General features: G+C 38.5%; 1 protein-coding gene across 13 annotated transcripts in view; it reads left to right on the top strand.

Annotated features, from left to right (window-relative positions):
* TRIP12 (thyroid hormone receptor interactor 12) overlaps positions 1–27,405 on the top strand; it is an 80,277-nt gene that overhangs the window by 18,319 nt on the left and 34,553 nt on the right. For 10 of the 13 annotated variants that reach the window (XR_013957461.1, XM_080624109.1, XM_080624110.1 and 7 more), the window contains exons 2-4: positions 9,694–9,840; positions 19,487–19,612; positions 20,612–21,408. Coding sequence is in view for 12 of the 13 variants with exons in the window: in XM_080624109.1 (XP_080480235.1) it covers positions 9,743–9,840; positions 19,487–19,612; positions 20,612–21,408 (1,021 nt within the window). In the remaining variant the exon portion in view is untranslated. The remainder of the gene's footprint in view (positions 1–9,693; positions 9,841–19,486; positions 19,613–20,611; positions 21,409–27,405) is intronic. The other 3 variants (XM_080624118.1, XM_080624108.1, XM_080624116.1) reach the window with 2 other exon arrangements.

Here is a 27,405-nt window from a genome sequence, read left to right on the forward strand (position 1 = left end):
GATATTATTTCTGTTGTTGCTAGCAAGTTGGAACCACGATTGTATTAGCAACAGTTAGGAGCATTACACGAGACTCTCCTAGTGTAAATTTGTTTGTCTAGCAGTCTGTTAGTAGCAGTAATCTTAAAGTTCTTGTAGAGGTGAAGTCAGGCTCTTACTAGAGAGTCTGATTTGGCAGAGAAATTTTGTTCTTTTTTGTACTCTTCCCTTCTCTTTCCCATTGCTGTGCTAAAAGGGAAAAGGAGCTGTCAACAGAAGCAAAAGGTGGTTCAGTGTTCTTCAGCTAACGTTTGCTATGTTTATGTGTGCTTCTTCTCCATGTGGTGTCACAAATCTTTTGTGTTACTGAGATGGCTTGAATATTTCTGGGCTGCTTCTTAAGCTGAGCTGTCACTGGCTGACTTGCAGCTTTCCAGTTCAGATTATTCTTTTACTGAATATAGATTGATTCAGAAGGTTCTGGGATTTAGACTTTTTATAGTGTTTATATTTGAGTGCCGAAAAAGTGCAACTGCTGCAAATTTGCCTGTATTTCAACAGAATTTAATGCTTGGCTTGTTAAAAAACCAAACCAAAACAGAGCACTGAAGACCAAGAAACTACAGGTTTTGTAAACATGAAAATATATTCTTCAGGGATTGAATTATGGCGCTCTGCCTCCAAGAGAGCATTCTCTCTTTATTAATGAATTCAAGTCTAACCGTATGCTGATGGAAAATTTATACTGAACTAGTTTGAGCATGTTACAGTGACATGAAAAGGTAACAAACTTAGTTTATTTAGAGAAGATCAACTTTAATTCTTTGAATTTTTGACAAGGGTAGATTCTTTGAATTAAGTTGTGATATATCCTTGTAAATAAATGTACTATGAGATTGTTTTTCTTATAAACTCTATTGCTAATGCTCTCAAAAATAAGAGGGATAGTAGCTGTTGACAACACATTTAATTTCCAAAGTTAAAGCATACCAAAGAGAAGGGATGGGTTGGAAGGGACCTTCAGAGGTCATTTAGTCCAACCCGCCTGCAAAGAGCAGCGACATCTTCAACTAGATCAGGTTGCCCAGAACCACAATCCAGTCTGGCCTTTAATGTCTCTAGGGATGAGCTGCTTTCTGTTTTTCTTCTCTTTTGGATGAGTATCTGAGTGACACTTCTGTCCTTCTGTGAGCCAAAATGCAGTTTGAAAGTGACACATCTTGTAATATTTCTGTCCTTGATTAATGTAAGAAGAAAAATGAAAAAAACAACCTAACACAGTGTGGTGGCAGAACTGAAGAGGGGTGCCCTCAAAACGAAGTTACATTTTATTTATTCCATACAACTACTTTTTCTTCTCAGACTGCAGCTTCAGGTCTTCCAGAGGAAAGGAGTATAGAAGGTAAAGGCTTTTACAGTCTTAATGTTAGGTAGGCCCCCTTAACCAGCTTGCAAGAATTCAGTTAAACTTTAGTCCTGGTTTAATTTCTCAGTGCACTAAAAGGATGATTCTTTCTTCAGTAATGAAAACTGGATTCCCGAGTGCCATGAGCTGGGCACACTGGTCATTCAAACAGACCTGAGACACCTGAGCTCAACTTTGAATCCTGTATAACCATATGCAAAACAGACCATGATCAGGTGGTTTGTTTTTTTTTTTTTTTTTTGGTTCCTTTAAGCTGTCCAGATGAACAGGAATATTCTGCTGTGTAACTTCAGCAGGTGCATTTTCTTTTTTTAGCTTATTTGTTTACCCCCCTCCATCCATAGGTTTCTCTTGGTTCTTGAGATGTTTAGATTCTTGTACAGTCAATTGTACTGGTAGCTGGTGATAAAGCCGTCTGCCAGTGGTGCCTGTGCTTGTCTGTAGTTTGAAATAGTGCTGTGTATGATATTTAATTTTTTGATACAGTCCAAAAGGATTTGCTGTGGTTCTGGCTGTGGTGTGTAGACCAATCCATTGTTTTCTTTCTAAACCAGGGATGGGTTCCAGGTCTTTGTAATCATTATGGAGCAAGTTTTTAAGCTTCTCCAGGTTGCAAAATAAGTCTTCAGTTTGCTTTTCCATATCAGGCCCAGCAAAAAGTCTCTGCAGTCTCAGATTTCAACTGATCTCCTTGAAGCAGGGGAGGCTCTTCAACTTTTGCAACTTAGAATGTCTTCCCACTGTCACAAAACTATTCTTATGAACAGTGGAGCATGTGATAGCATGTGTTCAGATTTTTTTTTTTTTTTTTTTTTTTCCTTGAACAGTACTTGACCTCTGGCTTCCCCTGACTGTGTGTTCTCAAGCTATGGTATCTTTTGCACAACTATCTTACAGTCCTTTCACCAGGTAGAAGTAGCTAGGTAAGGGTACTATTTTCATGGCTTGGGGTCATGGCATGTATAACCTGTTGAATCACACAGTCCTAACAACCTGGGCATTTCTCTAGTGAGCAGTGTTGTGCATCTTTAAAGAGGCATTTTCAGTGTGAGAAATTTACTGTGAGAACTTGTGAATCTTCAATTTGAGGCAACGATAATCTTAACTGCCAATTTGCAGTGTAGCTTCCCCGAATTCTGAACTATGAGATCACAAATGAAGATATTTTTAGCTCTTTTATTTTTCTCTTCCATGCCAGAACTTTCTCTTCCCATTCTTTGTCATTGTAGACATGTATGTATGGATGCAGTCTAAAGAACCTTAACATGGTGCTTATATCCTTTCAATTTCCTACCCACTGGTTTTGCTGATTCTGTGAAGGCAGCCTTCTGCATTGCCACTCTCAGCTAGAAGGCTGGGTAAGGTCTAAGCTCTTGAAAGACTGTAAAGGAAAGTTTGACTTCTTCCTAATGCAAGGCCCAGAGGTTGCCATAATCTTCTGATGACTGTTTGTTGTAAAGTCAGTGAGTCGAATAGGGGGTAACTCCTGTTTCTTTACTAGTTTATCATTTCCTAGGGAAGTGGTGGAATCACACTCCCTGGAAGCGTTGTAAAAAAAAAAAAAAATAAATAAAAAAGCGTAGCTGAAGCAAGCATGGTTTAGTGGTGGGCTTGGCAGTCCTGGAGTAATGATTGGACTTGATGGTCTTAAAGATCTATTCCAACATAGTTGATTCTATGATTCCTGTCCTCATAATCTCCCCCTTCCTCTGCCCCCTGTGGAGCTCATAGCTTGAGTGTATTTGAGAAGTTGAGAAGTATTCGTCTGCAGTACCCATATATTAAAAGAGGTATGGGTAATGGAGTGTTTCTGAAATGGTTAAGGAATGCTTCCGCTCTAACGATTGAGAGTAGCTAATTAAAAAGAGCTTCCATTGTGCTAAAGTTTGGTGGTGTGTGTTTTTTTTGTTTTACTGTGGTTTTTTTTTTTTTTTTCTTGTGAGTTTTTTTTGTTTTGGTGTGAAGTTACCCGGTGTAAAAATGGACATGTGAGCTAGTCCTGAGTCTATAATGTCTTCAGTGACTGGACTTGGTGATATTTACAGCTTACATGCCCGTTTTGCTCACTTCCTCACCCTGGTCCAGGTTACTGGATTGTATTTTTTGAGGAACTGAAGGGGAGGAGGGAGTGCTTTCTGAACTATATGGTATAGCAGTTTTTTTGAGTGTTTCTTTTCCTCTCAGGAAGGTTGTCCTTGGGAGTGATGGGGAATGTGTCCTTGCACTCCTTTAGGTCTAAACAGATCTGAGATACTTAGTTACTTTAACTGATATCTATTGCATAACTACTTATCAAATGCTTCTGTTGAAAATACTGTTTTCCAACAGTCTGTTAGTGCCTTCTTTGCATGCCTTTGTACCTGCCATGATGTTTAGATATCTTACTTAATTGGTGATTATAGGTTTCTTTTTCCCCATTCTTCAGGGTGTCTCTCATGATTCACCTTTTGCTTTTCTGCTCTTGCTCAGAACTCAGAATATATCTTGTCATCATGGTTGGAAATTGTAATTTCTCAGCAGAGTAAAAGATCTTTAAAGTAATCTGAGGTCCTACTTTCAACAAGAGGTTGGACCAAATGATCTCAAGATGCTTTCCAGCCATGGCTTTTTTAATGATTTTAACTCTGGTACTCCAGTTGAACCCTGAATCAAGAAGGCATCTGGTCTGAAGAGGAGTTTGCCTCTATACGCTGTTAAATTCTGCTTGTTGTCTTATCAATGTCTTACTAATGTCTTCTAAGAGAACTGACAAATGTGGTGCATGTAGAATTGTTTAAGTTTGTGCTGCAAAAGGTATAGAAATCTGTTTCCTTACCACTTGCCATGCTTGTTTTAACAAGAAACTTCCTTGATACTTTCTTGTCTGTCTTCCCAGCAGTGAGGAAATGTTACAGTACTAGAAGACTGTAAAATCTTATTTGTCCTGAAGACTTTCAGTATGTACTGAATTTGTTCTAGTTAGTTTGTGCATGTATTTCTGTGTGTAGGGTTTGGTTGGTGTGTTGAGGTGTGGTGTTTTGTGGTGGTTTTTTTTTTTTTTTTTTTTTTTTTATTTTGTGTGTGTGTGTGTTAGTTTTTGAAGAAGCACTTGTAATTCCTTAAGGCTCAATGCTTTCATTCAGCTGAGTAATCCAGGGTTTGCATGAACACAGCCAAAATCCATACACCTTACTGTACAGCACCTTGCAGCGCACGGGATAGTATCTATTCCACTTGTGTGTGTGTAGAAATTTGCTGTCAGTAAGAAGGGAGGGATGATAATTTTGGAGATGTCACAGAAAAGCTTTCTCAGAAATCTTCAGTATGTTGTTCTACCCTAAATTATTCCATGAACTATTTCTTCAAGCAGAAGGGGTATGAGGCAGCTACACTGAAAATACAAGCTTCTGCCTGCATGGAGCTTTGACATGAAATTTATGTTTGGGAATGAGGACTGCAGTGGTAGAAGTGGGCAGGTGGATAACTCCTGAATTTGAAGAGTACAGTGAGGAAGAATGCTGTGTTTAAGTCAGCTGCATGAGACTTGGTTTAGAGCAACTAACTGGTCTAAAAAGTCATCCTAATTTATTTGAGTCAAGGTAGTGTAGTAGAAGTAATTGAATGGTTGCAAGTGCTTGCTTGCAAGGCAGGAAAATAGGTGTGTATGTTTGCAGGTAAATGAGGAGAACCTTGTGAGCAGTGAGCAAAAATGAGGTGTAGCTATGAGATCAACTTAAAATTAAGTAATATAGGTCCAAACCAATTCAATAGTTACTAAACCATATGCATGAAGTTGTTCAGCTGCAATTAAAGTCTCAACTCTTAAATGCATTGTATGCTTATGTATTTAGAATGCTGCTTCTACCTTAACTGACTAGGTTTATCATAGATACAGTTGATCAAGTAAATTACTGTTGTTTATATTGAAGGAATATAAATTTGAAGTCTTAGACTTAATGTTTTCTGATGAGTATGCTAAACTCTGGGTTCTGACTGGCAAGATGTGCAACTTGCTGGAAGAAAATGTTTTGAACTTACAGGGCATATAAACATCCTTGTCTTTTCCTTCGCCCTCCCTTTTGCCTAATACTGACTGCAGGGTAGTAAGTCTTTGCAGTTTTGAGAAGCTGGATTACTGCAGCAGCATGAAGTAAGACACTGGTTTTTCGGGCCAAGGTACAAAAGAGAAGTATATTGACCAGTGCAATTAGCTCAGCTCTAAGCTGCTAATGGGTATTAAGAAGTGTTACAGGCAGAGGTGCTAGGCATATTCTTAATTATACAGGAAATTGGAGTGTAGATGCCTAAAGGTTTCCTGTACTACCAAAACTCTTGCTAAGAACTTAAACCGTTCCAAACACAAAACCCAAACACACCTCACAAACAAATTCTAGAGCTCATCCACGTGTAGAGGATGAGGAATGCCCTTTCTTGTGAAAAGGTTCAGTTCCATTTTTACAGGGGTTATTACTGGTGTGCCTTGTTACACTGTTAGTGGCCCTAGAGCCTATTGGAGTGCTTCAGTTTACTCGCTCTTTTCCTCTCTGTAGCCTACATAGCAACAGGTTACCTTCTCTTGAAGGAGTTTGCTGTGAACTGTAGTGATTTCAGTTAAGTAAAAGCCAGTACAGGCTTGTTCTGTAGTTGTCTAGTTCATCTTTTTGCTTTAAAGGTGTGGAAAACTGTCAGTCTTTTTGTATTGGCTTTCCCATGAGAAGAAAGGTAAAGGCTTCACGGCAAGTTGTCAGGTGGTTTTTGTATCTTGTGTTCCTGTGGAACCTCTCTAAGTAATGTTAGCTATACATTGGCTGTAGTGTTTGTAATAGGCCCACAGAAAGGAACTCTAGTTCCTTACCTGTACAGTAGCAAAGGGCACTGTTAATGGTAATTGAAGCATTTACTAAAACTCAAGAATACTATGCAACAGAATAACGATTACGTGGCAGTGCTGTTAGATATCTTCAGAAGACATGTTGTGGGTTTATTTGAAATACTGGGTTTTAGAATTTATCCTCAATCTAAAGAGTCTGCTTATGAGGAGAGCATCTATGGGCCAGTGCTTTAGCATCATTACAGCTAGGACTATGGAGTTGTGAAACATTAACTGAAATGGCTTGTTTACAAAACTTCACACTAGAAGAAGACCTGAACTTGAAACTCTCAAACTGCAAAGTCTGTCAACTGAAGCATGGAGGTCTGATGTACAGTTGTAAGGCTTTTTCTGTTGGAGGAGTGGAAAAATGCTCACTGTAGTTGAGGAAATTGTCTTAAAAATGTGACAGGACTGCACTGGCACATTCAACTAATCTACTGGGTTGTGCATCTACTTTGAACTGAGGTATCTAAAGAGGGGGAAGAATAAGCCAAGTGCTGGTAGTAAGGCCTATAGATGGAGGGACAAGTCTGAAAGAGAGCAGCTCAAATTTAGGATCCTTGGGGCTCTTGTTGTAGAATGTGAAAGACAGTTGTGACCCACTGAAGAGATGTTTTCCCTACTAGACTAACTGGACACATGGTATTGTGTGGCTTTATATACTTGCGGTGAGACTTAAGTTAAAATTTTAATGTTAAAGGTCATAGCTGAATCATGAAGCAGCATTAAAGGCAAACTGGGGGTCATATGGTTACACACTACACAATAAGAAACACAGTTGAGAGGTTTCAGTAAAGAAGGTAACTCTGGACATCATCTTGACTTGACAGATACCTTACAGGATAAACCAGCTGCCATTTCATTCTTCTACACGGCTGAAAATATGACAACACACTGTGCTGAGTAACTTCTAAGCACAGACCACTTAAAATGGCTGGTTGATGCAGAGAGATAAATATTAAACTGAAGTTTCTTTAGACAGCACCAGGGTTGCTTGTGTGATGTTTTCTTTAACCTAACTCTTCTTGTGTTTGGTGGAGGAGTCCCTGTACTGGCCCTACATAGAAAGGCATGTGGCTGACGTAGCAGAGCTGCAGAGTGAGCACTGATTCTTTTGCAGAATGAAACCTGCTGGAATGCACGTTCTACAGTCAGTACAAGGTGATACAATAGGTAATGGCAACCATACCATAGTTTGACTGCGAGTTTGACATGAGTACCCAATTTCAGCTTCAGTTGGCCTTTGTAGAGGACACTACTCCCTCATTTCAGAAAATGCACAGAACATGCCTGCTTGCTGGTGCTTATGAAGAGATGGTTTGTTGTGGGTTTCTTTTTTTTATTTTTTATTTTGTTTTTGAATATAAAGAACTAGAGAATGCATAATAGCATTTGACAGTGTCTGTGACTGACTTCAGCTAGACCCCCTAGGTAGTGTTGGAACCTTGATCGACTTTCAGCCTAGTTAGCGCTAGCCTCCTTGTCTTGCCATCTGTAGTGTACTCTGAAGAGAATGCCACTATTTGTGCTCTCCTCAACATGACTGATCTGCCTGTACCAGCAAGCTGTCATAATTACCAGCTATAGCAGGCTTTTTCTGTTCTACTGTAAATCTTTGTGCTCTAAAGCATCAGAACTTGTAGACTGAAGGTGTTGTGTTACTGGAAAGCTGGTGGGAATATTTGCTATGAGTTAGGAGCTATGATAAGAAATACAGTCACGGAGAGGGAAAGATCAGCTTTTGAAGAGTAGGGTTTACAGCTTTCTCAACTTCCAGTCATCAAGACTTTTTAGTTGTGAGGTTCATTGAACAACTGTATTTTGTGGGATTGTGTATTTTGTGCTCTACTTACATTCTTTCAAGCTTCTAAGCATAAAGTAAATACAGCGATTTGCTAATCAATCCTGCTTCTGGCTTTTGCTGTCTGCTTCTGTGCTGGTCCTCTTAGGAGGAAGAATGTAAGAACTGTCAAAAGATGCTTTTGACTCCTGGGATTAGAATGGGGAGCAATTCTGCCGAAGTTCTGTTGATTCCTGGAGTTTATTTAAAATATTTCCAGCATGCTAACTGGGAACTTTCAGTACTGGGCTGCATCATTACAGTGTAACAAGACTGGATGTAGCTAGCAGAATCCTGATTACTAACTGTGCTGTGCAGGTGTCTTGATTGTATGTATGTTCCTTTTGGCATTGTACTAGGTATGTGAGGTAATGGTTTGTGTAATACCAATTTATGTCCTGATTTCTTATGGCCTACAGTAAACCAGAATAATTTAGGATACCTCGTCTCCCCTACCACTCCCTTATGTTCAATTCCATAAGACTTTTTGAGAGGAATAAATATAGTCAAGTGTTGTCTGGCTTTACTGACAATGCCAGATCTTGAGAATTGTTTTATTGGAGGCGTTTAAATTTGAACTGAGCCTTAGTTATCTGCAGCTGAAACATTTTAAGCTTTTTCCTGGCAGACTCCTTGTTTACTGTGCTATAGATATAATGAATCAGCATATAGGCAGTTGTGTGGTCCTGTTGCTATGCTCTCTGTATAGAAATTGCAATTTAGCATAGGATACAAAAGTTACCTTTCCACTGAGGATCTAAATGAGGCTTGATCCTGAAAGACCTCTGTTTCTGAGGCCTACAGCTCGGTGTTATGGTAGTCTTCTACAAATAACTACCAAAATGATGTGTAGATCTGTAGGAGTCACAAAGCAATTGCACAATTAGCAATACAAAGCTATTGCATGGATTTTTTTAATTTTTTTTTTTAAATACGTTCTCTCGTTAATTCTTCTGTCTCAAATACCTCTTCCCACTAACTAAGCTGTGGTGAGCAAGAACTTGCTTATATAGCTAGATCTCTTTTCCTGAATTTAACTACGTATTTTTATACAAATGGAAGTTGCATAAATCTGCCTAGAGAAAGAAGCTGTTTTAAAAGCAGATTAGTTAAGTTACTTATGTTATCTTCTGGATACTGCTGTTTATTCCCAAAACTGGCATTGTAATCTCCCACAATAAAATGCTGAAATCCTATGGTTTTCTATCAGGCATTGAGTTTTACTACTTGGTGTGTTTTTACTTGGTGTTGACAAATACGGTCATCTTAAATTGCATTTGTCTTGTTTCCTTCAAATGATTATAAAAGCCTGCCAGAAAAGAAAGTATGTCATTATAGAGTAGTTTGGGTTCGAAGGGACCTTTAAAGGTCATCTAGTCCAATGGGTCATCTGTATGGTGTATATATATTGAGAACTGGTTGCTCTGTATTAAGGGTCTGAAGATTCTTGAGAAGGATCTCTGTCCATGTGTCTTTTAACTAAAAATTGTTCAAAGAATTTTTTTGTCTTAAACAATAGCATTTTACATTTGCCTCTTGAGGCATGGCTGTGAGCTTCATGCCATGTCTCATGATTATCTCTCTCTTATCTTTCAGTGAATGATAGTGTCTAGAAAGGGTATGTCCCTTCAGGAGAGAGGTGCCAATGTCCAACCGGCCTAATAACAATCCAGGGGGGTCACTGCGACGTTCACAGAGGAACACTGCTGGGGCCCAGCCACAAGACGACGCAGTAGGAGGAAGGTATGGCTATTGTTTGTGAGTGTTTTAATGTGTAAAAGCAAGGTTGATGTGATTTAATTAGACAATGTTTTCTATCCTCTATTCCAAGCACTGAAACTTGTTTAAAAACTTCTTGCCCCTGAAATGCTATCTGTACTGTTATTGCATGAGTTGAAGACATAATAAACTCTAAATCATGCATGTTTAGCTAGAATAGCAGTAGCAGATCTATGGAGAAAAAGTGTAACTCAGCTACATTCCACAAATCACAGGTAGTAGTAAATTCCTTTCTCCTCTTGCTTCCCTGATAACAAAAAAATAAAGAGGGGGAGATGGAAGTCTGATACGTGTAATCTGAGAAAAAAAAATGGTGTCCCTGTTAGAGAAGACTGAATAACTGCCACCTCTCTGTTCCTTTGCACTTTATATTAATCCAGTGCAGTTTTTGAATAATTCAGGAGCAAAAGGTTTGTCATCCTTTTAATATACTTGTCCTAGTGACCAAGTGGACCAAATTGTATTTGTTCTGTAAGCGATGCCTCTGCAATGCAGAACGAAGATGATCCTTGAAACTTTTCTGTGAAAGCTGACTGTATAATTATTGTTGTGTTCTTTAAAGAATTTAGAGTCTTCATCTGACTGGAGCTCTTATGGATAGCTCCTCCTTTAATTTTGTTACAATATTAATCTAATGAAAAATGGTTATAGGACTCTATGGTAGGAAGCATCCATTTATATTCTGCTTCTTCAGAGGTGTTACTGGTGCAGTTGTTTGAATATGTGTATCTTGGGGGCTTTTTTTGGGGAGGGGGTTATTAGACTATTAAAGTACTGCAGGTCAGTGGCACAAAATAAGGTGGGTTTTTTTGTGGGTGATTTTTTTGTTGTGTTTTTTTTTTTTTTTTTTTTTCCCTATTAAGAAATCAGGCTTTAATGTATAGCAAAGATAAGACGTATTTCCTACTAATACAAAGTCTGAGAACAAGGTCATTGTGGAATGGGTGAAGGAAGCTGGCTGCTCTTCCAAAGAACCTTGCAGGGATTAATTCAATCTGCAAAAGGCAGCTTCGCTTTTTCTAAACTAATCTACTGCACAAGTGGAAAACCAGGTGATAAACACCAGACTTCTCTCCTGGGCTTCTATAGCATAATGAGGAGGAAGTTGCTGCCCTGTGTAGCTGATTATTTTACAAGCTAGAATTGTCTGTGTAGAATACTCCTTTAACTGAGACATGTTGACATGGTGAACCCTTCGTTCCATTCTATGTTATCTCTACATCTGAATGGATGTTTAAGTTGGATATTGTCCTGCGAGCTCTTTCCTTTTACACTGAATTGGACCTGGAATTAATAATCCTCTTCCTAGAATAAAAGACTAGAGCCCAGTTGTTTGGGCATGGGGTGGGGATTCTTCAGTTATCTACTGTTTATTCAGATTTTATAGCAGAATGCCAGGGAGACTTCTACAGTGAGTCAGACAAATTGAAGAATTTTAGAGGTAGCACTTTTTCCTTGCAAGACAGTTACTCATCTGGCATTTTAATGTATTGTGATCTGTTACTTAAGCTATCACACAATGGTTCAAGATGCAGCTTGTCTTAAATGACTGGACCTCCTCAAATCTGTGCTTATCAGACTTCCATGAGCAAGAGTATATTGTACTCCTGAACTACAGACTTTATCAGAATCAAAGCTCTTTGCTTAAGTGAAGAGGATGGAAGCTTACAAGCCTGTTTGAAAATGCCGGCTCTGTAGAACAGGACCTCCCCTGACTTTCTATTTCTGAACAAGCATTTCTGGCTGGCAAAGAATATAAAAGGCCTGCATAAAGCATGCTGGTTAATATAAACTTTATAATGAATTTAATTTCTTTTACTGTTTTTTGTGTTTCCTCTTCAGTAAGCTGCTGGACAGAAAAGGCTATTGTACAAGGAACAATGCAAGACAGATCTATCAGGTCCTTGAAAATTTTGTAGATTAAATGGAGACACAGGGTCTTGATAACAGTCGCTCTGTCTCTGGTTGCCTGGCTTTAGACACAAACCTCAGGACTATTCCTTCCATGCATGAGGTAGCATAGTATGTTCTAGTTCTGCTATTGAACAGTACATAGGAGGGTTTAGAGTTCACAGCTTGATGCACCTTCTTCATTAAGCCTTTCTGTGTACTCCGGTGATACATATGACTTTGGCTGCTATAATAAAAAAAAAGGAGGGGGGAAAACCCACCAAAACCCCCCCCCCCAAAAATAATCAGTGCCCCCCTTTTTCCTCCCTCCCCTGCAACCAAACACACCTTTTCATACATTAGTTGTTTTTTGTTGTTGGTTTGTTTTTTGTTTTTTGGTTTTTTTTTTTTTTTTTGTTGTTTTTTTTTTTTTAAACACTTGAGACACTAACTTCTAGTCTTTTTGGCATTTGTCATCCATAAAATGCAACTCTTCAATTTCAGCTGTAAATTCATTTAAATAGAATGAAGAAACTAGAAAGAGCCGTTTCAATGATATCCTTATTTTGTGCAAAAAAAACTTGTGGACTTTGGATGCATGTTAGTATTTTAGCTGGAGTTGAGAATGTTCTTTTGAAGCAAATCTGTCATCCTTACCTACTGTGTTTTGGCTAACATGATGAGATAGTCTTGCAGCACTTAGAATTGGAATCTTTTTGGATCAAGACAGACCGGAAGTTGTGCTCTGTGAAAGCAGCTTCTGCCTCCTGGTCACCTGTGGTTGTAGTCTTCTCTCCTTTGAAGTAGATATCATTGAAATGCATAACTGGTGGATGCTGGTCCTTAATGACAGCTATCTTGCTTTACGGTTTTGTCTGTTGATCTGCACTACTTATTAATGTAGTTGTACAGACAGTATGAGATTTTTATTCAGTCACTCTACTAGATCCATGTGTTTCTTAACCCAAACCAAAACCAATGCACAAATGCAAAAAAAAAAAAAAAATCTCAACCCCAAAAAACCCAAAAAACTTAGTGCTGTATAGGGAATTAAGCAGTAATGTGAGTCTGTAGGGGGTTGTTGCTTCATGCCTAAAATTAGCCACAAAGTTTATAAGCAAACTTAAGGGCCACACCTTCTGAAGTGTTGGAGAAGGTTGCTTCACTTTGGTCACAGATAATGCAGTCATACCCCTTCGAGCAAGGACAAGTTTCAATACTGTCTGAACTTGTGTACTTGATTACATTTCTTCTTTGTGTAAATAGCTTTCTAAATGCTGGAAATGCTTTTTTCTTAAAGCTTTCTTGTGGCTAAGGTGCGCATACTTTCAAAATACAAAATAAGTGACAAAAAATAAGATTATTTGTGCAGTTTGTCACTTGTGCTGTAATTTCAGACTTTGATGTGAAGTCAGCTATTCAAATGTCAGTGTGTGGTTGTATAGCCAAATGGCTTTGCAGTAGCCTTAGCTTTGCCTCTGTCTCTTACGCTCCAAATGGAGTGAACACTACAATGGGCTTGGGTTGAGTAAGGTGTTAAAAAGTAAGGAGAGAGGCTGGAGAATGGTATCATCACTTCCAAGCTGAAATGCTGATTCAAGTCGTTCTCTATGTAGTCTTTGACCCTTTTGCAGCTTAAAGGTCTTCTGTCAAAACTTCATCAGTTTAACATTCTGAACAGCTACTGTTCTCTTGCCTGAAGACTTGGGAAACTCCAAACTCCTCTCTGGTCTAGTACGTAAAGCATAAATGCTTGTAATCTTCCTCCTGTGACATATTATACTGGCAGATTTGCCTTAACCTGGAAGCAACGGTGCAAACCCTTTCTTGTCTAGACTGGTCTTATTTGCTGTCACCCTAATAACATCAATACTTGCAGACAAAATGAGTGGGGGAAGCCCATGATGTGTTTTCTGCTGGAGTTTTACCAGCAATTTAACACTCAACACAGTATCACAGACAGTGTAAGATGATTGTCACATCACAAATTGGCAGGGAACTTGGCATCTGTGATGTGTGCTTTTCTCTAGTGGAAACAAAGGATGTGTTTGAAGACAGACTTAAAACTGGTGAACTGTTTTCTTCCCCATATATGCACATACTCCTGTATGACAATAGGCTGAGAAAGTTGGGGCTGTTCAGCCTGCAGAAGAGAAGGCTGCGTGGAGACCTCATAGCAGCCTTCCAGTATCTGAAGGGGGCCTACAAGGATGCTGGGGAGGGACTATTCATCAGGGACTGTAGTGACAGGACAGGGGGTAACAGGTTCAAACTTAAACAGGGGAAGTTTAGATTGGATATAAGGAAGAAGTTCTTTACTGAGAGGGTGGTGAGGCACTGGAATGGGTTGCCCAAGGAAGTTGTGAATGCTCCATCCCTGGCGGTGTTCAAAGCCAGGTTGGACAGAGCCTTGGGTGACATGGTTTAGTGTGGGGTGTCCCTGCCCATGGCAGGGGGGTTGGAACTAGATGATCTTAAGGTCCTTTCCAACCCTAACTGTTCTATGAATCTATAACCAAACTGGCCTTAGTGAAGTTGAACTAATGTGATTCTTTACTTCTGTTGTCAGTACTGACGCTGAAATAACTTTGTGCTTTGGATAACTTTCTGCTCTTGTGGATATTATAGTTCTTAATGGCCATATTAACAGATTGCAAAGTATTCAGTGTTACCATTCTGATTGCCATTACAGTTACGATGGCACCTTCCTGACTGTAGAGCATAAACTCTTGTCTGAACTATCTTCCAGCACTTTCCACTGAGGGATGACTGCAGATTTGTAAGGAAGCAGTAAAGATGCTAAAGCTTCCCTTTGCAGTAAACCAAAGAGGAGTGGGGAAGCAGATGCATTAATGAGAGCACCCTTTTCATGGGGGCAGGAGGAGGGGTGGAAGATACTTGCTGTCACTTTCTTAACTCTCTATCTACATTGTCGCCATGAGCTTTGAAGAATTGTTGTGTTTGTGGCTTAAGTTCTAGGTGATGCCGTAGTATTTACTTTGAATGGGAGCAATTTGGAAGCTATCTTGTGAAGCACACAGTAAATTCCTTTCTGAAAGAGGTGCAATTGACTACTCCTGTCAGTTGTGAGCAATGTTTCAGTGTATTGATATGGAGTAATGGAAGTGGTCCTACGTAGTAGAACATTTTAAATATTTTAGTGGCATGAAATGACAGTGGCAGTTATTTTTTTAATATGCATATTGTCATTCTGAAATCTTTAGGAACAGTATCTCAGTAGGATATTAGTTTGACATAAATGACTGCTATGCTGTTGCAGTTGTGTATGAAAGTATGATACTCTATAAAAGTAAGTTTTCAGAATTTCACTTTTGTGCATTTGAGATTGAAGGTGAAATCTTTAACTTCATAGAGACCATAAGTTGTAAGTAGAATCTCAAACACTTTGGACTGGCCTTTTCCAAATAATAAAGCAACAACAATGTTTTTGTCAGTTACACCAGTTACCTTCTAAACAAGATTTGGTTTTGGACCAGTCTTGATAATATGTTAAATGTTAACATCCTAACTGAGACTTGTGCATAAACTAAATTTAATGTTTGAGTCTATGGGTAAGACAAGTGATGTATTTCTGAGGAGAGAAAGTAGTGTTTTTTACCCAGCCTACTTCATGTGTGCTGTTGCTGCTTTTTGTTTTTTTTTTTTTTTTTTTTTTTAAAAATCATCTTTTGACAGAAGTAAAGAGTGTTTAGTTTTGTAGACTTGATGTTTGGAAACAATACCTCAGCTGCTAACATGACTTAGATGAAACACTTTGTTTATTAACTAACTTCAAAAGGTATGGTTTTTTTATATGCATTGAGTAACTCTTTGAGGACAAGTTCTAGTTGGTTCTTTATTATGGTTTTGCTAAGGAAGGCTAAGGGCTGTTTATATAAACACTGCAAACTAAATGGTGGGTCACTTGTCAACTTACCTATGTGTATTCCTCTAAACTAACTTTAAATTAAATTGTATATCAGCAGGCAGCTTTGCCTGGTTGAGTGAAGCCTTGGGGTGGGTTATGAAACTGTGTTTAAGTTGGGGGAAAAAAACCCAAGGAAAACAACCAAACCAAAGCATAAAAAAAAAAGGGGTGATGGTGGGAAGGAAATAGAGGGCAAAAAAACCCCACCCAAAACCCAAACCAAACCAAGAAACCCCAAGGCAACAATTGAAGGCGCAGTAAGTGCGGAGTCTTCCTGGACCTGCCACTGCAAGTTGAAATGGACAAACTCAAGCTCATAAATACTTATCATTTTTCATCATTAATGAGGAGCAGCCTCTCAAAATGTTTGGTGCTGGAATATTGATTTAAGAGAAGGTTTAAAATGAATGATACATTAATGGAAAGAATAAAGAGCTTGTAACTAGGTAAGTTACAATGTAAAAGTTTTGAATTATGTCCAAAAGTGCAAGTAGATTATGACCTTTAACAAGAATTAGTCTTCTAATTGCCCGTGTACCTTTCATAGCACTTAGTTCTCCAAGCATTACTTTTTGTTTCTCACTCAAGTATTCCAACATACCTTTGTATGTAAGTTAACTTTAAACAAAACCTTAGGCAAGCTGTCACAGCCGTAATATTTACTAGGACAATGATTCTTGTTTGTTGAAGTTCTTTTAACTTAATCCTGCAGTGTCTCCAAATTGTCGGTTTGCTGTCGGGCACGTAAGTCTTGGAGAAGGGGAGTTAATGTCATGCTCCTTTTAACTGATATGCTACTGTGTGCAGAGTTGCTGTTGTCTTCTATATCTTCGTTTTGCAATACATGCAAGTGAATCATTAAACTCAAGAGAAGTGAGAGCACAATAGATCTTTAATAATAAAATGAAAAAAATACTTATCACTTTTGACTCCCTGTTATATTTCTAGTGTAACCTTTCTGCTCTGGCTATGAGTGTTATTTCTATGGTTGGTTTGATGGATAAATAAAATAAAGCAAATGCAAATAGCCTGCATGATACAGTATTTACAATCCCTAGGGTATGGTTGTATTTGTCTTGGTCCATGTAAATTGGACAGTTGTATGAAATAGTGTTTGTAAAGCTTGGGAGACCCTGAAGGTAACAAAGGTGAAAGGGCAGAAGCCTGGAACAATGGAAACTCTTCAGTGCATGTTTTGATGTATTCCTTTAGCCATATTTTAGTTGAAAAGATCGTAAATTGTTTGTGTGAATGCTTAAAGCACAAAGTTGAATACAGTTCTAATTAAAGCAAACCAAAAATCTTTTAAGTGAAAATAACCTTTAAAAATATACTTCAGAATAAATGAACCCTGATTGATTAGCTTACATGAAAAATGAGGTTCCTGCCAAGTGTAAATTCTGTAACAACTTCTGTTATTACTCCCATAATAAAAACATTTCAGGGGGAAAATTAAATTTCACACCTTAATCTTTTGTTGGGAAAAGGGAAATCCAAACACTCAGGATTAGGTGAAAGGTCCCCAAGGTTACCTTGGAGTTTGCTATTATGAGCTAGAGATCTGTTTTGTTTCACTTGCTTTTGATAGTAAAAATGATTTCTTCTATTACAAGAAATAAAAACAAATTACTGGAGTAATTTGCAGAACATGCTGTTAACCTTTTCAGACTGTTATGTTCTTAGATTTATTTTTTCATAGTCACCAGCCCAGCTGGTAACTTGGAACCACACTGCCGATTGCTCACACCCTTTCCCTGGGTGGGATGGGGAGAATTGTAAAAATGTAAAACCTGTGGGTTGAGATAAGAACAGCTTAATAACTAAAGTACAGTACTATTACTACTAATAATAATGATAAGGGAAATAACAAGGGGGAAGAATATAAAACTAAAAGGGGAAAGGAGGAAGAAAAAACCAACCTAATAAACACAAGTGATGCACAATACAATTGCTTAGCGCCTGCTGACTGATACCTTACCTGATCTGAGCAGTGATCTGGGCCTTCTGAGTAACTCCCCCCAGTTTATATACTGGGAATAATGCTGTGTGGTATGGAATATCTCTTTGGCTAGTTTGGGTCAGACTGTGCTCCTTCCCACCTTCTTGTGCCCTTTCCCCCTGGCAGAGCATGAGAGTCCTTGATCAGGGTAAGTGCTACTGGGCTGCAACTAAAGTGTAGGTGAGTTATCAGCATTATTCTTAGACTAAAGCCAAAATACAGCACTGTACCAGCTACTAGGAAGAAAATTAACTCTATCCCAGCTGAAACCAGGAAAACACCTTGTCCAGGTTCACTTATATCTTTGAGCAACTGACTAAATAAGAATACTTTGAAAGAAAACAGAGAAAGGAAAGCTGTAAAGAAAACCAGTTGTATTACTGGACTTTTACTCGTTTGACTCTTAAAGATATTATCATGTGATTGTCACTTAGGTTAGATGTGGTACTTTTTTCCTACTAAAGTTTGTGTTAAAATTCTTAAGAGGATGGTGAAACTTTCTGATTGGTATCAGGCTTAGCTCTACCTTTGCTGCTAGATTTGTCATTTGGTTGGAAGAAGGTATCGAAAGCTTGTGAAAATTTGTATCTTCCTGTAAAGATGTACTCTTGTGACTTTTTGGTGTTAGGGGGCATGGGTTGGAGAAGACACTTAAATCTGAAGTCTGCATTTCTCCCCTTCTCCCATATGATTCAAAGATACTTGCATAGGACTAGATAGCCTAGGTTAATAGCATATAAGCAATGTTTTTTGAAATATTGCTTCTTTCAGCATTTATACTAGGTTGGTTGGAGGTCTTATGAAGGTTAGTGGGATATGAGCGTTAGAGTTCTCCTGAGGACAGCTGAGTCAAAATCATATTTTGTCCGGGGAAGTATAAATGACATGTTTCTTGCCTTAGCAATTATTTATACTATGCTGTTTCAAATGCTGATGAGAGCTGTCTCTTCTGAGTCTTGCAGGTGGTAATTCTGATTGGTTTTGAAAGTAGATATGGAATATGTGAAGATGTAACTTAAGGCTTGAATTTTATCTATGCTATATTATGGTCTTTGTCCTCCAGTAGCAGCTTATGCAATAAACCATTTTTTGCATGCAGCTGAAAGCTGCTTGGAAGACCTTTTGTAGTTTACCTGTATGAAAATCATTCCTTTCTCTGACATGACAGGTTTCCTCTCGTCTGACTGCCTTCATTGGTAGAATGCGTTTCTTCATTCCTCTGTTACGATAGAGCTCTTGATCCTTTGAACTAGTGTATCTGCAGCCAGAAAATAACTGGCAGGATTGAGCTTTCCTACTGAGTAAATGGTTGCATTCCTATTCTGAGCATTTGACTTTCTTAAACTGAAGAAGAAAGAGAGATACTTGTAAACACTCGTAACTGGATAGTTTTGATGTATGGAATTTTGAGGTTGAGTGTTTCTGAGAAGAGGTCTTTGACAGGTGCTCTAGTCTTGTGCCTTATTGTGCTAACTTAATGCTCAAGTGAGTAATGCGATAATCTTGCACACCAGAAAATGTCAAATTTATCTACACAGCTCGGATGTGAGAAGATGTTTTATTAATTTAAAATGACTAAATAATTGTGTGGTTTACAAAACAGTGTAGTGACTTTTAACTGCACCAGGTGATTCTTTTGAAATGATGCTTTAATTTTAGGAGTTGATATGGAAAGGGTTGAAGCTGTAAACTAACATTTTTAAGTGGTCCAGAAAAATAAATAATTCCACCTACAGGTTTTTATCTGTATTTTGGAATCCTGATAGATTTCTGTTTTGACTTTCTGCTGACAGGTCACATTTAGGGCAGGCAAAACATAAGGCACATAGCCCTCCTGAGAGTAGAAAATCTATTTCAAAGACACCCAAAGTGCAGTCTAATACTCCTTCTGAGCAGTCCAAGGGACACTTTTCTAAAAGGTAATTGTGCTTCATATTCATATGTTAACCAGTGTTACTTGCGCTTCACAACTGTGTATAATATATCTAGTCATACAGAGTTCTTGTAAAATGTATGACTAATAGATTTTACCTAATCTAGGTGTTGCATTCAGTGGATATGTTTCAGTGTTTCACATTCTGTTTGTGCTTTTTCTTATTCACCAACTAAGCATTCCATCAGTGATGGGGAGGAAACAATTTCTGCATAACTAGTCTTGGAATATTTTCAAGGTCTTTCTCCCCTTTTCCTGCTTCATAATGGGGAAGATTGCTTAAGGAATTTGAGCAATGTCCAATATAAATTGAAACATAGGATAATCAGAAATACACCTGTGTTCAGAATAATTGTCTTGGTTGTGCTTTGTACACTCCTAGTGCACTTCTATATACACACTGGAATAGTTTTCTATCAAAGAGAATTTTGCCATTTTTCTGTGTGATTCATTACCTCAGTTTCAAGATTGATGAAAAACTATCCTTTCATTAAGAGACTTCTTTGAACTAGAATAGTTATGACTAGTTATGCATTACTGAAGGCTCCTTACTCTCTTGTGGAACTTGCATTCTCAAACTTTCAGCTAATAGCTTCATGGCTTTTTTTTTTTTCTTTCTAATCTGTTTGATGTATCTATAAAAATAACAGCAGATAGTAAAATCTGTCCAAGATACCTCATATGTTTCTCTTAAAAAAAAATACTATGTTTTTTATGTTGCAGTTTATTTTAGTTCTCATGCTAGCAAAGATTTGCAATATGGCTGCTCTTTATCAGCATGGTTTTGTTGTGTGTTTTTTTTTTTTGTTTTGTTTTGTTTGTTTGTTTTTCGGTTTTTTTTTTGTTTCAGTGTAAGCTTAATCAACAGTGTTTCTTATCTGTGCTTTCCTTGATTATTAGAGAGTGTTAACATTTATCTTGCAAAACTGTTGCAACTGTGAGGTTTTTTGAGTTCAACTAACACTGTTCCTGCTTACTTCTACAGAGGCTGTAGTTCATCTGCTGGCTTAATACCACAACAAGAAGATCCGGAGAGAGTCAGTACTTCAGAAAAGCAAAAAACGGGGCAAGTGCCTAAGAAAGACAATTCTCGAGGAGTTAAACGCAGTGCTAGTCCAGATTACAGGAGGACCAATTCTCCTAGCTCTGCTAAAAAACCCAAAGCACTTCAACACAGTGAAACTTCCTTGGAAACTAACAAGCCACATACTAAATCTAAGAGAAGGCACTTAGACCAAGAACAGCCAAAGTCTGCACAATTGCCATCAACAAGCAAGGCTCACACTAGGAAGGGTGGAGCTGCTGGTAGCTCCCGAAGTCAGAAAAGGAAAAGGACAGAGGATCTGTCTTGTATAAAGAGTGGTTCAGCAGTTGAATCAACTGGTGCTGAAGAGAAGTCAGCAAAACTCTCCAAGCTGGCTTCAAAATCGGTGACCTCAGCCAAAGCTGGGTGTAGCACCATCACTGATTCTTCTTCTTCAGCTTCCACATCCTCCTCCTCTTCTGCTGTGGCCTGTGCTTCTACTGTTCCTCAGGGTGCCAGAGTGAAACAGGGAAAGGACCAGAATAAAGCTAGACGTTCCCGTTCTGCATCCAGCCCCAGTCCGAGAAGGAGTAGCAGGGACAAAGAACAGAGTAAAACAGGTGGCTCTTCTAAGTTTGACTGGGCTGCTCGATTCAGCCCAAAAGTCAGTCTCCCTAAAACAAAACTGTCTCTACCAGGCTCTTCCAAGTCAGAGACATCAAAACCTGGACCTTCAGGACTACAGGCAAAGTTAGCAAGTAAGTTGATCTTCTGTAAAAGAATAAGTATATGTGTTTTAAACCCGAGTCTTCTGAACAAATATTTTTTTTCTTTTTGGGCTTCTTGGGATCTTCCTAGAGAAACTCAAATTGTGTGTTCTGCTGAGTTTTTAAGTAAAGCTGTGATGGAAACTATTCACAGCTAAAGAAAATTATTTTAGTACAGTGTTGTATAACTTCAAGTTGCTTCTCTGTCTTGCAAATTAATTTAAAAAATATGCAAAATAATTGCATGTTGTGGTGGGGACATACATATTGTAAAACTTTCTTGGTTATATTCCTTCTATTAGATTTTTGTTTTTCTTATTTTCTTAAGCTTTCTGTCATGAAGTGGGAATGATAAATGCTGGAAAACAAGCAGATAATGCGGTTTCTTGTTTCAAGTCCCCTTTCCTAGTTTTTCCTTACTATGAGAATCTCTTGTGATTTTACTTTAAGAATAGCAATCTTCTAAACCTAGTGTACCTAGTGCCTGGAATGTTAGTAACTTTATCTTTTAAATTGTTCTTACAAAATATGTCCTGTGGTGCTGAGTTTGAATAGCAGTTGCAGTTCTTGGACATTGTAACTAAGAAGTACAGGCTGCTTCCAAGCAGCGCATTTGCTTCTTAGTGTGCAGATATGCTTGTAGCAATTTTGCCTTGAACAAAATTTCTTTGGAATCATTATGCTGCCTTTGCGTACTGTTATTTATTTATAGCATGTATTCTCTAAAACTTCATTTAAGAAGTTGGATTCCTAAGCTTGCTTATGGTTGTTCCTTTAACCAGACATGATCAGGAGTAGCCTCTCCCAACTGGGGCGTGTCTATAGCAAGTACTAATGCAGGAAGTAAACAAGAGCAACTGGATGTCTTCCTGTATAATCAAAATAAGTTTAATTGACCTGACAGGCTTGTTATGGACTGGAGTATTGATCCTGTAATGACCTAACACAATTGATGAAGAATGGCATTGGGAAAAGGGAGAGAAGTTACTTTATTTATAGTAAGGTTTTATCTACTTGCTCCATGGTTCAAGACTTTTGGGGTGATGAATTCCAGACAAAAGCCCACTTAAGTGGCATAGGATGGACGGAGGGGGAAGTGGGAAGCAATCACGCAAGAATGGTATTGACCAGCAAGTTATTAGCTAGGTCTGTCCTTGTTATAAGCAACTTCTTGGCAATGATGAAAAACAACAGGAAGGAGAGAAAATTTGCTTCCAGCAAGTGAACAGCAAGAAGGTGAAGGCAGAGCAATTTTTGACAAGTTACAAAACTTCACCAAGGGGTGAGAAGGGGAAGGGTGGGATAGCATAATGTAAGGGGTGTGTGTGTTGAATAGCTTAAAAAACAGCATTGGGAATATGAACCTCATCTGTCTTTACAAAGAATGTACTGAGAAAGCCAGCCTGACTAGCTTTAGCTCTTACAGGACCTGAAAGTCATCTTTTGCGATAAGATAAACTTGAGTTGAACTAATACGTTTGAGTATATGTCATGTAACCAAGATGCTATGGATTTGAATGGGAGTGTGTGTACGTTTATGTGTCCCTGGTAAGGGGCACAGAGCATGGTGTGAGACATTTCCAGACTTGGTAGAGGTTAAAGTTACTTTAGCTGATGTCCCAGTTTTGGGAGGGAGGTACTAACAGGTGATGCTAAGATGCCTAAAATGTCTAATGCCTCTTTATTTTACTGTAAATTACAGCAAAACTTAATTCCAGTGGTTATTTATATTGAAAATCATAGATCAGAGTAAGTGATTGTACTGAATATCAGTAAGAGTAAGAATTTGGAGTAGAAGAAAAGTGTTAAACTGATACTTTAAAATAGTGTCAGCCTTTCAACTATTGCATTACAGATCTTTGATAACAGATTGAATTGATCTTGGGATAAAAAGTGGGTATTGTTAGCTCTACCCCCTTTTTTTAAAAAAAAAAACAAACCACTTGTCTGCCATGCAGTGTCACTAACTCAAAAATACTGAGACAAATTTGAAATATTGTAACAATTTTGGATAACACTGAGAACTGTCAAGAAAATATGTCCAGGGTAGGTTTTTAAGGAAGAATGAGTAAGAATTTATTGGCTGTAGCACACTAGTACCCTTAGAGGATTAGGGAGCAGAAGTAGGTGATTTTTCACACAAGTATTAACACACTGAGGCTTTCTGAAGCAGTAAGGGAAATGGTGGTCTAGATTAAATTGCTGAGGTGTACACCCCTCTGCCTGGAAACATGTCCTTAGAAATCATAGTAATCCAGTGTAGAAGGTGAAAGCTAGGCTTCTGTAGTGGTATAATATGAAAGAGATGTTTGAAGAAGTTTGAAATATAGAATTAGTGGAAGATAAATAAATATGCAAACATAGTTCTGTAAGGAGCTGCAAAAAGTTTTGGGAAAAAAATATGTGAGGGCGGAGTGGTTCTAGGAAGGAAAGTGGGAGAAGAGGGAAGATGCTTCTGATGAACATATAGAATGGTTTGGGTTGAAAGGAACTTTAAAGATCATCTAGTTCCAACTCCCCTGCAATTGGCAGGAACACTTTCCACTAGACTCATGTATAGAAATACAATGCTGTTCACTTCTGGGTATTGCAGTTCAGGAAGGATGAGAGTAATTATTAGTAGTTGTGATCTTTGAAGGAAGAACTTGAAGAGCTGAGCTGGCTTTCTCTGCTGATGAGAAGAATGAGGAGAGATTTGGTTGCCTCAAATGTTGCAGGGGTATACCCTGAGGTTTGTTATGCAGTCCTCACTGGATAATTAATAGGTGTTATATGCAGACAAGGTGACTGTTGGGAGTCCTCAGCTACACAGCAGTCTAACTGAGCAGTGACATCACTGAAAAACAGCTATAGAATTTTTTGGAAGAATAAAAACAGACTAGACCAAACTTGGTTGGTTGGTTTGTTTGTTTTTGTTGTTTTTGTAGCTGAGTATTCCTTGATAGGGAGGAGGAGGAAGCAAGTTTCTTGTTTTGCTCTCTTGATGTGACTTATTTTTACATCCCTTTCAAGCCCTATATTTTGTAGGGGCTTTTAAAATATTGCAGATCAGGTCAGCTCGCTGATTATGTAATGATAAAAACCCAGCCTTGGTTAGGGAACTCTCTGCTGCCCTTTGTGTAGTTTCTGGTGGCCCTTAAGTGGAAAGAAATTGACAGTAATGGCTGGGACAGTGCTGAGAGCAGTGTAACTTAGGGTGGCTGCTCCTGACTGAGAAGCCTCTACCTAACACTTTAAGATTTGGGGGGGGCAGGAAAGGTTATTGGGATACACAGAAAAGCCGCATGAAGGTGAACACAGAGAAGGAATGGTGTGTAACTTCTGGCTTCAAGGGGTTTGGCAGAGGTGAGGGAGAAAAGGATCTGAAAATAGCTCTAAATTAGTCTATTTGGGACTGTGGGCAACAGTGCTGTGTGATGGTTGTTTCAGCCTTAGAATTGTGGACTTGGGGTGGAGGAAATAGATGACTAGCTTGGAGATACTTGGTTTAATTGCAGTGATGGGCTCTGTAGGGCTATAATCAAGAGCTGGGGATGTCTGGGTTGGTACTGAGGGAGGGGAATAGTGGAGCATTAAAATAACAGGAGGCTGTCTTGCCTTCCCCTGCTGCAGCTATTTTCACCATCTTTATTGCATGAGGAGAGTGGCCCAATACTGACAATCTGAAGTCTAAGCTTCCAGTCCTAGCAAGTTTATCTCTGCTGATTATCTTTTTGAATGGCAAATAAAGGGCTTTCCAGGTTATGGACTGTGAAAGTTTGGCTAACTTTGTTTTGGTTTGGGTAATACTTGAAGTAAGTGATTGCAGTATAGCTGCTTTCAGAACTTGGTCCTCTCACACAGCCAAAAAATGCATTTAACAAAAGAAGCTGACCAGTAAACACACTTAAGTGTGAATATGTTCTTAAGATTTTGTTGTTGTTGTTGTTTAATTTCTGTTAGGTTGCACTGTTTCAGGTTTAGCCTGTTTGGGTCTGTCTTCCTTCTGGGTCATTAATGTGAGTGTTTAGCATGCAAATAGGATGATGTTAGGGCATATACAGAGGTAGAGAAGTGAAGACTTGGGAAAAGAGAAACATGTAAAACGATCTGACAAGCAGAACGTTCTGAGCAGCAGGGGAAAATGAGATCGACTTTTCTGGGTGCTCAAGCTGTGATGGTCCCTTTCAGCCCAAACCATTCCATATTTCTATGAATTCAGTTTGAAGAGATGGCTCAGCTAATTTAATGATTTAAAGGAAAGGACAACACATTTCACAGCTTCATTGCCCTGCTGGCTCATGGTATCTGTGCTCATCTGACCTGTGTTAAGCAAGCTCAGCTCACCAAACTGACAGAATACTTACGGAACAGGAAAATGTGTATTGGGTGTGCACTTTGTGCATCTTAGGATTGGTTTGGGGTCAGTAAGTCATGAGTGAGTGTATCATACTGTTAAACAACAGTAAGCTCTGCTGTTTTTTGAAACCTTTGCCCTTAGGAGAAATCTGATTTTGATACAAGTTAAGGCAGTCTTACTTCATTTGAGTGGTTGTGTGGTGTCTCATTGATACAGTATTACTAAGCTGATATGGAGTCATTTAATATTTAGGTCTAAGTACTTGAAATGAGTACCCATGGATTCAAAGTGCTAAGTGGTGCGCTGACATAAAGAATTCAAACATTTGTATATTTTTCCAGTGAACTCTACTGTAATAGGGTGATCAACTTATTATTCTAAATGTCAAGCAAAAGTACATCTTGCTTAGAATTTCACCATGCTGTTACAGGTTTGGGGTAGCTTACTTTTTCCATGTATGTAACGTGAACTCAGAGTGGTAACACATTATCTGTGGAGTGAAACACTGCTGTACTCAGTGGCAGTTAAAGCGTGTGCTTTCTAGTGTAGAATATGACCAGCTAAGAGGGGTGTTCTGTTGTATCTTCTTGTACTTCAGAGGCTTATGGCATGAAATCCTGCTGCAACTGTTTCAGACTTGTTTTGTATATACTTTATGACACACTCCTTTCCCTCCCCACCACAAGTCTCTTACTGTAGGTAAATAGTGTTGGGATCATTGTGTATTTATGTTGTAGAAACTTCAACTTAAATTTTTTTGTTTGAAAACATATGTAGTAAAAATGCCACTGTTTTTTTTAATATTTGAAAAAGTTATGTATTTTCTTCCATATGGACAGACCATCTGAAAATTCAGCTGGTTGGTCTGCTTTGCTTCATTGCTTGGTAGATGTTAAATACAGAACCATGTTTTCTTAACATTGCCAAATTTCTTGAGTTAGTAAGCCAGGTGTGTAGTAAATGCATGAATATCAGATGGACCTTTATCTGCATGGAACCTTTATCTGCATGGAACTTAGCTACACGCAGCATTGTGTTGCTGGGTCAAATACAGTATTGTGTTTGAAAGGACAGACTAATGGCTACGTCAGTAATGGCTTTTCAGATCACTTTCCCTTTTCTGTTAAATATCCAGTCAGAAGCTGCATAGTTACCATTTCATCCCTTGGTATCACAACTCAGCATTTCTGGAATGCTTTAGGATTAAGGAGATAGACAGGAGCCAGTTTGATATGTACTGTTGTCACAACCATTGCCCATTTAAATATGTTTTATTTCTACATTGTTGTCAGAAGAGGGAGCAGTGATCTAACTTTCTCATCTTCTTGAAATTAATTACATTTGTTCTAGTAAGAGTATGCCAAAATTGAATGCTATGGGGTTCTCATTTTATTTATTTATTGCAGATATGGGGTGGGGAGACACATGACTAAAATGTCAAGCTGAGCCTCATAAGGATTTTAAATTTTTTGACACTTCAATTATCAACCTTCTAGTTCTGAAGATGTTACTGGATATTTCAGCCTGATAGTAAGCTTGTTCATCATCTGAAAATGTACTGCGTAGGTTTATTGTGTTTAGGTTTAGGTTTAGGTTTTTGTTTCAGGTTAGCTGGTTCTGCAGTGGGATGTAATCAGAAAAATGGCTTC

Source organism: Psittacula echo, assembly GCF_963264785.1.
Source record: "Psittacula echo genome assembly, chromosome: 7".
NCBI lineage: Eukaryota > Metazoa > Chordata > Aves > Psittaciformes > Psittacidae > Psittacula > Psittacula echo.